This window comes from Pelodiscus sinensis, chromosome 16, assembly GCF_049634645.1.
Source record: "Pelodiscus sinensis isolate JC-2024 chromosome 16, ASM4963464v1, whole genome shotgun sequence".
In the NCBI taxonomy this organism is placed as follows: domain Eukaryota; kingdom Metazoa; phylum Chordata; order Testudines; family Trionychidae; genus Pelodiscus; species Pelodiscus sinensis.
The window spans coordinates 30266005-30281779 of record NC_134726.1 but is presented as its reverse complement, the minus strand read 5'-3'; the positions used below and the strand labels follow the sequence as shown (position 1 = coordinate 30281779).

The following is a 15775-nucleotide window of genomic DNA, read 5'->3' as shown; positions in this document are numbered from 1 at the left end:
TGTTGGTAGTGGGCGTGATTTTTGAGTGTTCACGATAAGGCCGAGGGAGTCGAACAACTCCTGAGTTGCGACTACCATGTGCTGAGCCTCTAACTGGGTGCGTGCCTTGATGAGGCAATCGTCGAGGTAGGGGAAGATAACGACTCCTATCCTTCGAAGATGGGCAGCCACTACCGCTAGTGTCTTGGAGAACACCCTTGGGGCCGAAATGAGGCCGAAAGGCAGGACCCTGTATTGAAAATGATCGTCGCCCACTACGAATCTGAGAAAACGCCTGTGCGCTATGTGAATCGTTACATGGAAATATGCGTCTTGCAAATCCAGGACTGCGAACCAATCTCCTTTGTTTAGAGCTGGCATGATTTTGGCCAGGGTGGTCATTTTGAAGCGCTGCTTTCGGATAAAACGGTTGAGACCCCTCAGATCGAGGATGGGTCTCCACCCGCCGGACTTTTTGGGAACCAGGAAATACCTGGAGTAGAACCCTTTGCCTCGAAATTCGTCGGGTACTCTCTCTATGGCTCCAATCTCGAGTAGGTGAAGAACCTCTTCTCGAAGAGCGGCCCCATGAGACGGGTCCCTGAGAAGGGATGGGGTGGGAGGAGTGGTAGGAGGGATTGATGCGAACGGGATTGTCAGGCCCGATGATATGACCTCTAGGACCCATCGGTCCGAGGTAATGGTGGCCCATTGATGAAGAAATGGCCTCAGGCGGTGGTGGAATAAGGTGGTGGTGGTGATTGCAGGCTTTAGAGTGTTGACCGGTGGAGATATGTTCGCGTCCTCTGCACGGAAGTCAAACCTGCTGCTTCTGGGAAGGCCGAGCAGCAGAGCGGTTCTGTTGTTGACGTTTGCGCTGAGGGCGCTGTCTGAATCTAGGCTGGTCGGATCCACGCTGCTGTTGCTGATGCTGCTGCTGCTGCTTATAGGGGAAAAAATCATATCTCCTCTGGAAGGGGTAGTATCGTCTGCGTTTAAAAGGTGACGTGTACATCCCCAGAGAACGGAGGGTCATACGAGAGTCCTTGCCAGAATGGAGGATCTCATCGGTAGTAGAAGCAAACAACTTCTGGCAATCAAAGGGTAAATCTTCCACTTTGGAGTTCAACTCCTTAGGGGCTCCCGCTGACAATAGCCAGGAAGCTCTCCTCATCGCAATGCCTGTTGCCATCGCTCGAGCGGCTGTGTCGGCAATGTCCGCGGCTATCTGAAGGGCTGTCCTACATGCGGTGAAACCTTCCTGGACAACCGATCTAAGGAGAGACTTCTTACTGTCAGGGAGGTGCTGCATAAGTTCCGGTAACTTAGAGTAATTATCAAAGTTATGGTTCGATAGCAGAGCAGCATAATTGGCGACCCTCAGTAGCAAGGTTGAGGAGGAGTAAACTTTCCGACCAAAGTGGTCCAATTTCTTTGTCTCCCTATCCGGTAGGGAATTCTTAAATTGGGGCATTTTGTTCTTGTGACGAACCGCATCCACTATCAGGGAATTCGGCTGGGGGTGATTGAAAAGAAAATCCAGACCTTTGGATGAGACAAAATACTTCTTATCAATTTTCTTATTAGTGGGCGGTATCGACGTTGGCGTCTGCCAGATATCCTGTGCCACTTCTAAGATGGCTTCATCTACCGGGAGTGCAATCTTTCTCTGTTGTTTAGGGTGCAGATTCTTAAACAACTTATGCTGTTTAGCTTGAGATTCAGTGAGCTGCACTTCCTGGGATTGCGCCACACGTTTAAACAGGTCTTGGAATTCCCTAAGATCGTCCGGTGGTGACTTCTCGCTCATAGACAACGGTTCATCCCTAGAGGGCTGTGGTGAACTGGTATTAGGGGACATATCCGGATCAGCTTCCGAGAGTTGCCCTTCCTCTAGGTCTGACATTCGTGAACAATGCGTGGGGGAACGAGAAGATACAGGGCGTCGTAGCGGAGAACGTTTGGAGATCTCCGAGCGGCCAGAGCGTGGACTAACTGACCTACAGGAACATGGAGACCTGCGATGAGATCGAGAGTGACTGCGATGAGATGATTCAATATAGTCCGGTCTATAACGATGGGTATAGTGCCGGCCAGACCTTGCAGGGGACAAGCGTCTAGAAGATCTAGTGCTGTCATACCTGACGTAATATGCACTTCTAGATGAATGAGTTGGTGATCGTGAGCGTCTCGCAGGAGAAGGAGATCTGGAATATCTCTGGTGTGAACAGCTACGCTCTCTATCATAATAGTGACGAGATGAGAGACTGCGGTGGTAATAACGCCCATGGTCTCTTGCGTGGTGCGTAGAGGCACAACGGTAAGGGGATGGCTCGTGGTGAGACCTTGGCGAGGTACTCTGAGAGATTCCCTGGGCATTTGATCTTTGTGTTGATGCTGCTGGCTGTGTAGAGCCTGGAGAGTGAAGGGTTAAGGGCTGTGAAGCAGACATCTGAGTATGGGCACGCTGATCCCCTGCCGGTGCTGAGGACAGCTCCCTGTGGGGGGCCGTGGTTAAAAGCCCTTCAGCAGCCGGCACCGATACAACTGGAGCCGCTGCGTCTGTCTCTTTAAGAAGCCCCGGTGCCGGGTGAGGATCCCGAGCAGGGGGCTGACGAGACTCTGAAGTGCCGGCCGGCTTATTCACTGACGGAGCACGGGTTACCCTCGAACGAGAAGTGCCCGGCTTGTCACCTGCGCTTGCCCGCGACTGCGGAGCAGCTGGCAGGGAGTGAGCAGGAGAGGCTTTCCTCTTTTTTGATGAGGACAAAGCCTCAGAAGGAGCCTTCCGCTTATCAGTGGTGGGGTCCGAGGCAGAGGATCCTGAGGCAGTGGAAGGCATGAGAGCCTTATCAAACAGGATCTCCTTCAGGCGACGTTCCCGCTCCTTGCGGGCTCTAGTCGTTAGGCTGGCACAGTGGGAGCACTTCTGGGGGATGTGAGTCTCCCCAAGGCAGCGAATGCAAGCCGAGTGACCATCTGACACCGGCATTGGTTCAGCACAGCCTTCACATTTTTTGAAGCCGGGGGAGCCCGGCATTTTGAATTGTGGGGACTGAACGTTACCGCCGGCTAAGTGCAGCCGCTTGTATGCGTCCCCAGCTTCTCTGAGTTAGTTTCCTTCTGTTTACTTTATCCAAATTTTATTTCCTTTGTCTTTTTTTTTTTTTTTTTTTTTGGTAACCGGAGCAGGCAACAGAAAAAAACGCCAACACTATATATGTAGCACTGCTCTTACTCGGTTTTTTCTTTCTCTTTTCCTTTTTTTTTTTTTTTTTTTTTTTTTTAAACCGCGTCTGCCAACGGGGCTAGACGCGCTATGTATTTTAACATTTAAAACTATGAAATTTCCCCACGGCAAGCAGCCGAAGGGAAGAACGGGGAAATTTGAAGAGAAAGTGGGGAAGCTCCGTCTGCGACCCAAGGCGGATGAGAAGAACTGGCGGGAGCCGGGCAGCGCGCGGTAGATGAAAGGCGCGAAACGAGAGTGCACGCGCGCTGCCCGACCACACACACAGCTCTGTAAAGCTCCGATTTGCGGCGCCGGGACCAGCCCGACACCAGAAGTGGAGCACCCACGGGGACTACCCGAAGAAGAACATTTTTTCTCCCTTCTCCTTATAACACCCGTTTAGCTACTTGACCCAGTACCATCTAGACCAGCGGTGGCCAACCCGAGGCTTGCGAGCCACATGCAGCTCACAAAGAAAAAAATTACAGCTCCTGACGGAACCAGGACGGAACACGGGGACCGCTCAGGTCAGCCACTGTCACGGCCGGGCCGCTGTGAGCCGCATGAGTGCTCACAGCTTGCGCCATTCCACTCACGGCCCACAGCGCACTACGTCATATCCTGCATGTGCAGGCCGGGTCACACACAGCCTCCCAGCTTGCACGTGCTAGCAGCCGGCCGCTGAGCTCAGGCAGCAGCTTCGGGACCCGGGCATAAGGTTGGGGAAGAGAGATGCCTGGCTTTGGAGAAGGGAAGAGGGTTTGGGGGAGAGCGGGTGCGCATGGCGTCCCGGATGTGGTGCAGCAGCTCTAGCTCCGGGATCTGAGCATAAGGTTGAGGGGAAAAGGATTGGGTTACAGCAGAGAGGGGAGGTGTCTGACGCTGGGGAAGGGGAACGGAGGGAAGGAGAGAGGGATTGGGTTGTGCACGGCATCCCGGCCAGCTCATGCTCAAAGCCAGCCGTTCAGCGCACGTGCCTCAGTGCCTGGAGGGAGACGCACGGCTGTAACGGCGGTGGCGGCCCCAGGACCTGAGAATTAGGTTAGAGAGGGGGGAAAGGGATTGGGTTGGGTTGGGTTGGGTTGGGGTGTGTGCCTGGCTTTGGGGAAGGGGAGGAGAGAGAAATTGGGTTAGGGGGATGTGCCTGTCTTTGAGGAAAGGGAGGAGAGGGGGATCAGGTTGGAGTGTGTATACCTACCTCTGGGGAAGGGGAGGAGAGGGGGATTGGGTTGGGGAGGGTGTGTGCCTGCCTTTGGGGAGGGGAGGGGGACTGGGTTAGAGCAGGCTGCTCTTCCCCTCCCCTAAACAGCTGGTGCGCTTCCTGAAATTCCCAGTCTCTCACTCTGCCGGGGACTTCCTTCCCCCCGATGCCTGCCTGCGCAGGGTGTGTGTGCGTAGGAGTCCCAGGACTGCATGCCAACTTCTCAGGAAGCACGCGGCTGTCTTGGGGAGCAGAGGAAAAGCGTGCACTTCCTGAGAAGTTGGCAGGCAGTCCTGGGACTCCTACACACACATACCCTGTGCAGACAGGCAGGTATCAGTGGGGGGCAGGGGGAAAAGGAAGTCCCCAGCGGAGTGGCAGACCAGGAATTTCAGGAAGCGCACCAGTTGTTTAGGGGAGGGGAAGAACAGGAAGTGCATGGGCTGAGACCTAGGATCCCCAGGTACTGGCCCCAGCTGTCTCTGTCCCCTCCACCTGGCCAGACCCTCCCACCACAAGTACCCTGCCCCAGCACCCTGTCCGCTGCCCCCTCCATCACAATTAGGGCCACATTAGTGAGGCTTGGGGGTTTTGGAGGGGTTGGTTTTTTTGCAGCTCACTTGTGTGGCCTTGACTGGTTTTTCTCTGGGTTAGTGACCCCTGACTCAAAACAGGTTCCCCGCTGAAACATTTTGTGTTTGACATAATATTGTATTTAAAAATGAAGCTTGGTCAACAAGCCTCCAATTAGGGCCAAGCCCCCATGTGGCTGCAGCATCATAATGCTCCTGCACCCCCCGGACCCGAAATGTGAGTCTGTCATACACTGGAACCCCCTGTCCTGAGCCGCACACCCCCAAACTTCTGCACCCACAGCCTCAGTCTTCTGCCACAACACTCCTGCACCATCCACACACTTCAATCTGTGTCCTTAGCCCATCATATTCCCAGCCTCCCTGCCCTGAGCCCCTCCTGTACCCCAGCACAAATTCCTGCACTCTCACAGCCATAAGCCTGTGGCTTGCTCAGCATCCCAATCCTCCACCTGACCCCAACACTCTCCAGCCTGGAGCCTCCTCCCTGAGCCAGCATCCTCTTCTCTACTTCCTCCTGCACCCAAATTCCCTCCTAGAGCTTGCACCTCTCACCCTTTCCCAGTGCTTTTTTGTGTGCCATATTAGCAGTGGAGACAGCGTGAAGAGCCAGGGCAAAGTTATTGAGAGAAAAAAAAAAGGAGGGCCGCTAAGACCCAGGGACGTTCCCTCCCCCCCGGGTCTTCGAGGCCCTGCCTTTTTTGTTTTTTCTCAACAACTTTTCCCCAGCTCTTCACGCTGTCTCCACTGCTATTGTCTGGAATGGGTTGGCCACTCCTGGTCGAGACCATCTCTGAAAGATGTCTATTTAACCTGCTCTTAAATATCTCCAAAGATGGAGATTCCACAACCTCCTTAGGCAACTTTCCACTGTTTAAACACCCTGACAAGAAGTTTTTCCCAACGTCCAGCCTAAACCTCTCTTGCTGCAGTTTAAGCCCATTGCTTCTTGTCCTATCCCCAGAGGCCAAGGAGAACAATTTCCCCCCCTTCTCCCTGTGATACCCTTTTAGATAACTGAAAATTGCTATCATGTCCCCTCTCAGTGTTCTCTTTTCCAAACTAAACAAACCTAATTCTTCCAGCCTTTCCTCATAGTTCATCTTTTCTAGACCTTTAATTATTTTTGTTGCTCTTCTCTGGACCTTCTCCAATTTCTCAACATCTGTCATGTTTGTATACTGAAGATATCACATTGGAGTACAGTGCCAAACTTTGTATGACATCTTTGAGTCATCCTTGAATTTTCAGAGCAAAGTTGGTATGACAGAACCAACCTCAGTATTCCTCCCAATAAAGTTCATTTGACTGAAAATGTATCAGAACTCACCTGCTTGAATTTTACGTTAACATGCAGCATTCTAAAATGACTCTTAGCAGAAAACTTCACAGGGCACAACAGATAAAAGCCATTGAATGGGGCTGGCCAATATGGAGTTGGAAATAAGAAGAAACTAAGGATAAGCATGCGTTCATGTCTCTAGCTATGTGTGAATAGGCATTTAAATCTCACACAGATTCAGACAAACAGTTTTAAATATAAATCTTCAACAAAGGCCTGCAAAAAGGTCCCAAGCTCCTGACCTTCAGGATGACAACTTTCACATCTCAAAAAGGCAGGCTCACAGATTTTTTCTGAATCTGGATTTGGTTGTTCTTTTCATGCAGTGGTTTCAGGTGCTAAGCTACACAGGCCCAGTGGGGCTCTGAAAAGAGTTTTGCCTCAAGAGCACATAATTCTTATTGTGCATCAGCTGATAAGGGAATGAAGCATTTTCTCCTTAAGCACCTGGCCTGAGATCTAGGGCTGTAATTCCGTGTCCCTTTTGTGTAGGGGCATAAAGGGGAAGTGAGCTCCTAACTCCCTCACATCCTGATACAACATAAAGCAGCAGTTCACAATTTGACCACAGACAACCAGTTGCTCTAAGCAGATTCCCCTCAGGACATGAATAAGGCGCTGCAAGTCCCTTGTTCTGTGTTTCAACAACTTGGCCTAAAGGAATAACAGGGAAAAATCTATTTTTTAACTAACAAAGAATCCAACACTTGGTGAGGATATTCTGGATTCAAGGAGAGCAGCTATAGTTTTTCCTCGGGACTATTTTCTACACACAGAAAGCAGCCCTACTGGCAAGTTTTCAATTAAAAGGGTTTGACATTTCCTTTGTGACTCCCTTCATATTGCTAAAAAGGAAACACCTTCAGGCCTGGTGTACGCTGGGAGTTTAGGTCAAATTAAGTCATATTAGATACATTTTCCAAACAACGAGTCCACATCCCCAAACCCGCTCTGTTGACTTTAAAGGGCATTACAGTTAATTTCTGTACTTCTGCCTTCATGAGAAGTAATCGCTAAATTCAACCTTGCACAGTAGATTCTGTGATAGTGCAGTCAAAGGAAAACTGACTTTCTTGGCCTCTGGAAGTGTCCCACAATGCCCTGCGGTGACCGCTCTGGCTATAGCTTTTCAACTCTACTGCTCACCAGGCGAACAGAAAAAAGCCCAGGGAAAATTTGAATTTCATTTCCTGTGTGGCCAGCATGGCAAGCAGACCTCAGAGCAGGCAGCACACCTGACCATGAGTTTAAGTTCCATGAGCTCCATGAGTTCCCAGGTTTGCAAACAAGCACCAGCATGGAGCTTACTGCTGTGTGGAGAGGAATCTGTTCTCGCAGAACTATAAACCAGCAAAAGGAATGCAGGTATCTATGCCAAGATTGCAAAGCGCATGAAGAAGAAAGCATACACCAGGGATACCAGCAGTGCCAGTGAAAATAAAAGAGCTGAAGCAGTCATACTAAAAGACAAAGGAGGTAAACAGATGATCTGGAGCATTGCTGCAAACATTCCACTTCTACAAGCACATGATCCTTTGGGGGGACATGACCAGTTTCCTTAGCCAGTCCGTGGATTACTCCCAAGACACTCAAGCAGAGTGGAGGGTAGCATGGTAAGAGGAGAATGAGAAGGAGGAGGGGAATGATCAGCAATAGAGCAGGGCATCCAATGTTCCCAAGAGTCAAGAACTTTTCATAACCTTGGAAAAAATCCCCTCCTCCTAGGACATCTCACGGTTGGACACTGATCCCCGGGAGGGCACTTCTAGTGAGTTCACATTTTTAAAATCTTGTTAAAAGTGAATTAAGGCAATTGAGTGTGATCTGTAGCAGCCACTGTGCCTACCCCATGGGGCGGGGGTGGAGGGGTGGAGGGGGGAGAGCTGTCTCCAGAACAGCTTGTTAATGTGTCTGAAGATGGAGCAAGAATTCTCCTTGCACATCTCCATAATGCTCATTCTGGAACTCTTTAATCCTTGTCACTGGGTTTCTGGGGAGGCCTGCCTTATTCCATCCTCCACGGTAGGACACCTTCCCATGCCATGCCAGAAGCAAGTGGTCTGGCATCTTTGCAGAACTGGAGCATAAAGTCCAGGTTTCTGACCATATTCAGTCAGCATCTACTCCCTATCACTCTGTGTGATTTGGAGAAGACTGGTATCTTGCATGGCAACCTGGATGAAGCAGGGAAGCTATTAGCTGATGCCCCTGCAGTAAATCTCCATTTGCGCATCCCCAATGGAGCATGGCTTGTGCCCCTCTCCCGCCACCGCACTCGGACCCCCTCTCCTCTGGCCCCTCCCATGCACTCCTGAGGGAAGGGAAAGTTGCACTCTCCTGGCAAACAGGGGGTCGGGTGGGAGCAGTGAACAAATGGGTCCTGCATGGGTCCCTGCCCCGCTGCCACACCCAGACTCCCTCCTCCTTCCCCCTTCTACCTGGCTGCTCCTGCAGGAATGGAAAGTTGCAATTTCCTGGGAAGCTGGAGATGCCAAACACATAGGTGCCACTAAGCCCCTGCCCTGGTTTTCTGACATGCTTGGACCCCATCACACCCTCGACTGCAGGCTCATGCCCAAGCCTGTACCTTACCATGCCTGCCACTAAACCGAATCCAGATGCTCCCTTAAGAACTCTGATATACACCTGCTGCATAGTGGCCACTTGAAAGCATAACTGTGGCGTTGTGCATAATATGTTCCTATTGTCTTTAGGCAAACCTTCCCTCTATTCTAACAGATTAGGTTTTATGCTCCACAATGGATCTCCAGTAAAGTCTGCCCTTCGCTTTTCGTTATAGCAGGAACAGTAGTGAGCCTGCTGCACACTCCCCCGGCTCCACCACCTGTCCAGCTGGCACAAATACTCAGGTGAAAATGGACTAGGGAAGAAATGTTTAAGGAGCAAATGAGATCTGCCAACTTAGACAGAGAGAATCTAAGCAAGTGGAAGAGTATGCTACTGGAGGAGCTGCAAGCGGAGTGTGAGGAAAGGAGAGCATGCAGGGAACTGGAAGTGAAGGCCAGGAGAGAGTTTTGTTGTCCGTGGTGGCTGCGATGCACTGCATGCACTGGGAACATAACCCAGAATTGAAAGGGGTGCAGCCACTGTGGGATACCTTATCCACAGTGCATTGCTCTCAAAGTCGATGTTGGCCACCTTACTGGGGATGCACTATTTCAAACTACATTGAACTCTTGCACATAGTGGGGACATGCACTTTTGACTTTACATAATCAGGTGCTAAAAAGGTGACCTTAATAAATTTGACCTTATTTCATAGGGCATGTCTAGACTGCGTGTGGCTTTCAAATATGCAAATTCAGTGTAAATTTGCTTATCTTCTTCCGATTCCATTTTCAAAAGAGTTTTTTTTTTAAAGCAGTTTAGACACAGTTCTTTCAAAAGAACCCGGTACACCTCTTTTTTTTAAGAAGGGGTTTTTTTTTTTCAAAAGAACTGCATCTAGACTGTTTTTTTTTCCAAAAAAACTCTTTTGAAAATGGGATCAGAAGAAGATATGCAAATTCGTGCCAAATTTGCATATCTTCTTTCGAAAGCTGCAGGCAGTCTAGACGTGCCCATAGTGTAGACATGGCCTCAGACCCAGTTGAGTATACTCATCTTGCTCTTCTGCCTCCCCCTATTACATTTAACAAGGATTCATTAATCTGGTGGTTTCTACCTCTCAAGAGCTCAAGAAGCACCATTCATTCAACTGTTTCTAGCCTTTATGATAGGGGCAGGTATAGCCTTTGAAAGAAAAAAAAGAGCTCAGTCTATGTATCCACTCCTTGGAACTTTAGGCTATGAGACTGGCCCTCAAAACTTGGTTGGCGGAACAATGGCAGAATTGTCACATACAACATAGCTACCAAGTCAGCATCTCATATTCTCTGCTTCTTCCCTCTCATGTGAGCAGGGTGTGTTGATAGATTAGTTTGGTCTAATTTCAGTTGCTGGATTTAGCGTATAGGTGCTGGGTGGTGAGGACAGACTATAATATACAGGAGGTTAGACTAGATGATCTAGTGGTTTCTTCTGACCTAAATGCTATAATTCTAAGAGATTCACTTCCTTTCACACTAGTTTCCAGTTAAAAAAAATTCCTTGGACAACAACTTGAACTTTATGTTCTCTCTTTTCTTATTTAAAGTAGACCTATTATTTTCCTGAAGCAATGTCCAGTGTCCACATTTATTTTGAGAGTGGGTCAGGAAAATATATTATTATGAGATGGGGGCAATTTCCCCATGTCCCTTTAGTTTAGAAATAGAATAGAGCAGCGTTCACACAATGTGACATTGTCAGAGGTTCTTTGTCTTTGCCAATATCTCATTGATCTTCTCTGAAAAAAACAGCTTGCGTCAATGTGTTGGGTAATATGGCTCATGTCCATAATGTCTGAAGGTTTTGAGTGTTTGTAGTTTTGAGTTTTGTTCTACTGTTACTGGAGGATATTTTCCATATTACAGATTCTAAGTACAGGAGGCCATTTGGAAACCTATTTTACCCCCCTGCTTTCATTCAGCATTTAAACACTTCTCAAGTATTTAAAAAAATAACTTTCTTTTTCATTTTCACAATTGTCGGCTTGAGTAAAAGGGTACGGAATGGGATCAATAACACAGACAGTTTCCTTACAAAATCAAACAGATGGATACTAAAAATATAATCTTGGGCTTTGTCAGCAGCTTTTGAGCACTGGCGTCTCAGAGGCTATGTCTACATTACGAGGTTATTTCAAAATAAGTTACTTCGAAATAATAACTCCCAAAATAACAATTTTGAAATAAGCTTATTCCTTTTCACAAGCAGGAGTTATTTTGAAATAGCAAACCCATTATTGAAAAATAACAGGCTTGGTAGTGTGGATGCTTACCTTGTTATTTCAAAATTACTCCCCAGTGTAGACATGCCCAGATATAGTTCTTCTCCATGTGGAGCCACAGTCTCTCAGAAACATCAAAGGTGAGCTTGTAAGACTATGAAACTGGGAGGAGAATGTGATGTCCATCTACTGTATAAGTTACTTGAAGGCTATTGTAAATCCACAGACAGGCATTTAACTTTGGGAGGAGCTGTTCAAAGGGAAAGCACCTCAGAAATGAATAAGATTGATGAGATCAAAGTAAGTGCTAGATCCCAGAGTGAAGAGAAGAAAAAATGTCTCTCTCCTGGACCAAACACAGCAGGGGAGATGACTTGCATCCAAAAGATTTTTTATGTATATGAAATAACTCTTCTGTGCTGAGACAGTTGGAAGCCTTAACTTTTCACACAGGGATGAAAAGTCCTGAAGGACACTGTTCAAATGAGTAACAGCAACTCTGTGCAGAAAGTTGGCACAAATCCCTGTCAAAGATAACTTCAAAGAAGTAAGGAACAGCTGGAGAAATCCTGATGAAGAAAGGCATATATATACAGAATCAAAGGGTTACGCTGAATATCCCACTGAAAGGACTTTTGAGGTTTTGAAACAGTCAAATCCTCAAACCTCAGGATGTTGCATGCTTTGCCAATATCTCTGAGAAGACCTGATTGGCATTATAACTCAGCTTCTGTGAGAGTTCAAGTCATTGTGCATTTTGCAAGTTAGGCTCTCTTTTAGACACTGGCCACAACTTATTTTAAAAGAACACTCAGTAGCTGATAGTCAACTGTGTATTCTTGGGCTGTCACTACTAAATGCCAAAAAGACTAATAAAAGTGAAGTCATATGCATTCAGGGGTAAGGCCACAGCTCATATGGCCAATGAGATGGGAGATGGAAGGCAGAGGGGAATATCAGTATTAATGTACTGATATGCTCTCAGTCTCATTTGCTGAAAGTGTTTTGATTGTATGGCACATTCAATTAATGCCAGGGACTTTTTTTTTTCTGTCCACAGACAGGTCTTTGTCAGTGCCACCCAAATCACTAGGGCGTGGGTGTGGGTGGAGTGGGAAATGGTCAAAGTGCAGAGATGCACATTTTTTAGACTCACAACTATATTATGAATTACAAAACATAGTTTCCACCCATGCTCTGATTTACACTCAATCTCCTGCTAGTTTGGTTTAGGAGGCACAGTCAATGGTGAAAAAATGGTCACAAACAACAGGTTTCTGTACAATCACAGAGAACATACAGGAGAATGGCATGGGGCAGAATACGTTTCTTAACATATGGAGACCTGATACGAACTCTGCTTCAGATCAAACTGGGGCCATGCAGCCTCCCCTCTGTTCAACTCCAAATGCGAAAAGGCTTCAAGCTGTTTTTAAAGTGGGTTTAAAGCCTGAGGATATCTGCAAGAACTTCAGCAAGGCATGCATTAGTAGACACCATTATAGAGCTATTTATTGCTGTTGTGAATTACTTAAAAAGGGAACACCTAGTTTTGTCATCAATATTAGGTAAGAATTATATAAATATGAACAAGGCATTGTAGATAGTCCTGCATATAAATATTTCTACCAGTGAAACTGAATGCAGGACTGACTGCACTTCATTTGTAACAGAGGATTTATATCCTTATAAATGACAACAGACAGCAAAGTTATGAAGAATGATAACAACAGCTGTCATATCAAGGAACATTTGAGTCGATTGCAAGGTTAAACAAAAAGAGTGGCAAGTCAGAAATTCGGGTCTTAGCATAGCGAAAGTCAAGGTTCTGTGATAGCTTGAACTGTCCACTTAAACAAAATGGTGCACTAAAAGAGAATGGGAGCCAATGTGCGAAAGAGATTTTAGATTCTTGGTAAAAAAAAACAATTCTTGGTAGAGATCTGGGATACATAATATTACTCCCATCTGTTAAAAGAAGGCTTTAAGAAATGCATATTCAGCTCTGCTATAAAAAGTTTCTAAAAGACTGGAGGCTCTCTACTACTTTCTATATTGCAAGACTTGAGAATCTCTGAGCTATCACTTGTTTCCTTGTTCTTTAACTATCTTGGTAAACTGGTGCTGCACTTGGTAGCATGTTTTAAAAATTTCACTACAAATCACAATACATTCATTCATATTATAACATATTTCTATAAATAATTAGCAAAGTATTACATCTATTTCTCCAATTATAAACTAATACACTGTAAATGTGTAAGTTTTTTCAAATAATTGAATTGTTTTTATGACTTAATGAAGCAGAGATCATGAGACTGTCTATTAATCAAAGTTCAGTCCTGCAATCTTGGAAATAAATGGAAACCTTAAGGGCCTGACTTTCAGTTATGCTAAGGATTCTTTATACTGATCCAATTGTGTCAACACATCTTACAGTAGGTGTGAAAGTAATTACAAATCATTTTGTTATAGATGTAATTTGCATCCAATTCATGGCACCTGTATACTGCCAAGGAGGTGTAAAGGATACTTAGGCCTGGTCTACACTACAGAGGAAGGTCGAATTAAGATATGCAATTCCAGCTATGTTAATTACGTATCTTAAATCAAGTCGACGTATCTTAAATCAAGTTTCCGCGCCATCCACACAGCAGGAGGTTGACAGAAGCAAATGTTTCTGTTGCCTTCCCTTACTCTCTGAGTTCGATCTAGCAGGTCTTCACTACATCCATTAAATGGAACTCCAGAGCTGTGTCTACATTGGCAAAATGATGCGCAAAAACACCTGCTTTTGCGCAAAATCTTACCGCCTGTCTACACTGGCCGCAAGTATTTGCACAAGAACACTGACTTTGTAATGTACAAAATCAGTGGTTCTTGCGCAAATACTCTGACGTTCCTGCTCAGGGATAAGCCCTCTTGCACAAGTATTCTTGCGCAGGAGGGCCAGTGTAGACAGCAATGTTAATTTCTTGCGCAAGAAAGCCCGATGGCTAAAATGGCCATTGGAGGTTTCTTGCACAAGAGAGCGTCTACACTGGCACGGATGCTTTTGCGCAAAAGCAAATCTTTTGCACAAAGGCACATGCCAGTATAGACGCTTTCTTGCGCAAATATTTTTAACTGAAAAACTTTTCCATTAAAAGTATTTGCGCAAAATCATGCCAGTCTAGACGCAGCCCCAGAAGATTTACCATGGCAGCATCGATCTTCCACATAACGTAGACATGGCATTAGTATAAACGAGAATAAAGATTTATGACTCCCTTTCCCCCTTGTTAAATGTCGGTCTCACTTGAATCATTCCAGTAAAATCCACTGTTGCTAAAGCATCTGTTTTCCTTCATAAATGTAAACATATTTGCACTACTTGTTCACTTTGTCTAAAAATTAATGATGGCAAAATAGTGCCTGCAAAAGATTTGCAGTTTAGACTGTAAAGCGGAGCTCACCTCCCTGTAACGTGTACTCGGTCACTGCTCTGCTGAATTCTCCCAACCCAGCGCCATTATAAGATGCCACCTGGATTTCATACTGAGTCCAGATGATCAGGTCTTTCACCAAACAGTAGTTAATCTCTGCGCTGGTGATGTTCTTGTAGTGGTATTCCCCAGGGAGGCCTGCAAGGCGATACCTGCATACAAAAAAGGAAAACTCAATGCAGTCAGTTAAAAGTTAAATGCACTCACTAGCAAAACAGCTTCGTCTCTGAAGATGTGCTATTCAAACTTTTACTGCAGAATTATACAAAGGATAATTGAACATCCTCAGACTAACTCCAGATAAGACCACACCCTGCCTGACTGCTACAGTGTTTATAATCTGATTTCACAGAGATTACATGCCCTGGACTAAACAAAACTGGCATTTTATCCTGTTTTATGGCTGAAGAAAAATTATAGCTTTTTAAATGTGGCTTGTCTAGTAAAAGCTGTGATTAAGTATAAAAAGATCTTCGGGTAAATCAGTTTGAGAAATGTTTTCTTACTCAGCCTGTAAACATGAACAAAGCAACAGCTCAGTAGTGGCGTTCAGAATTTCTGGTTTAAGGGACTGCCAGCTCAAGCCTGCATGAGGAATCCTCTTTCACAGAATGATTCTAACAAGGCTTGAAAGAGAGACAGCCTAGGGACTGAAGAGCTTGCTAAAGACTGGGAATCGAAAGAGTGGCAATATGGAGATCAAATATTTTGCCAAATACGGATTAGTAATCTCTCTCTCTCTATATATATATAGAGCAAGAAACCTCTGTCAAAAAGGTGGGATGTGGAGCAGCGGAGCAAGTAAATATGTTTCCCTGTAGAAGTTATATTATGGGAAATAGAACGGATTTGGGTATATATTTTAGAGCCCATTTTTGGGCATGTCCTTTTGCACTCTGAGAATCCACTGAGAGGAAATAATAATTATAGAAAACAAGGAATCCTTGGAAATTTGAGCATTTCAAATAAGTCTGTTTGCTTTTTTCCCTTTAGGAAACAAGCTGTGTAGTAGCTACTTACATGCTAATAACGTATCAGAAATAAATAGACCAAAAGGCATGACGACTTGCAAATTAAGCATTACTATTCTGTGAAAAGGCAAATATGGAAAC

The 15775-nt window shown here is 46.1% G+C and overlaps 1 protein-coding gene across 13 annotated transcripts in view; it reads right to left on the bottom strand.

Annotated features, from left to right (window-relative positions):
• SDK1 (sidekick cell adhesion molecule 1) overlaps positions 1 to 15775 on the bottom strand; it is an 855588-nt gene that overhangs the window by 175358 nt on the left and 664455 nt on the right. For all 13 annotated transcript variants that reach the window (XM_075899629.1, XM_075899627.1, XM_075899628.1 and 10 more), the window contains one exon: positions 14634 to 14815. In XM_075899629.1, coding sequence (XP_075755744.1) covers positions 14634 to 14815 — 182 coding nt within the window. The remainder of the gene's footprint in view (positions 1 to 14633; positions 14816 to 15775) is intronic.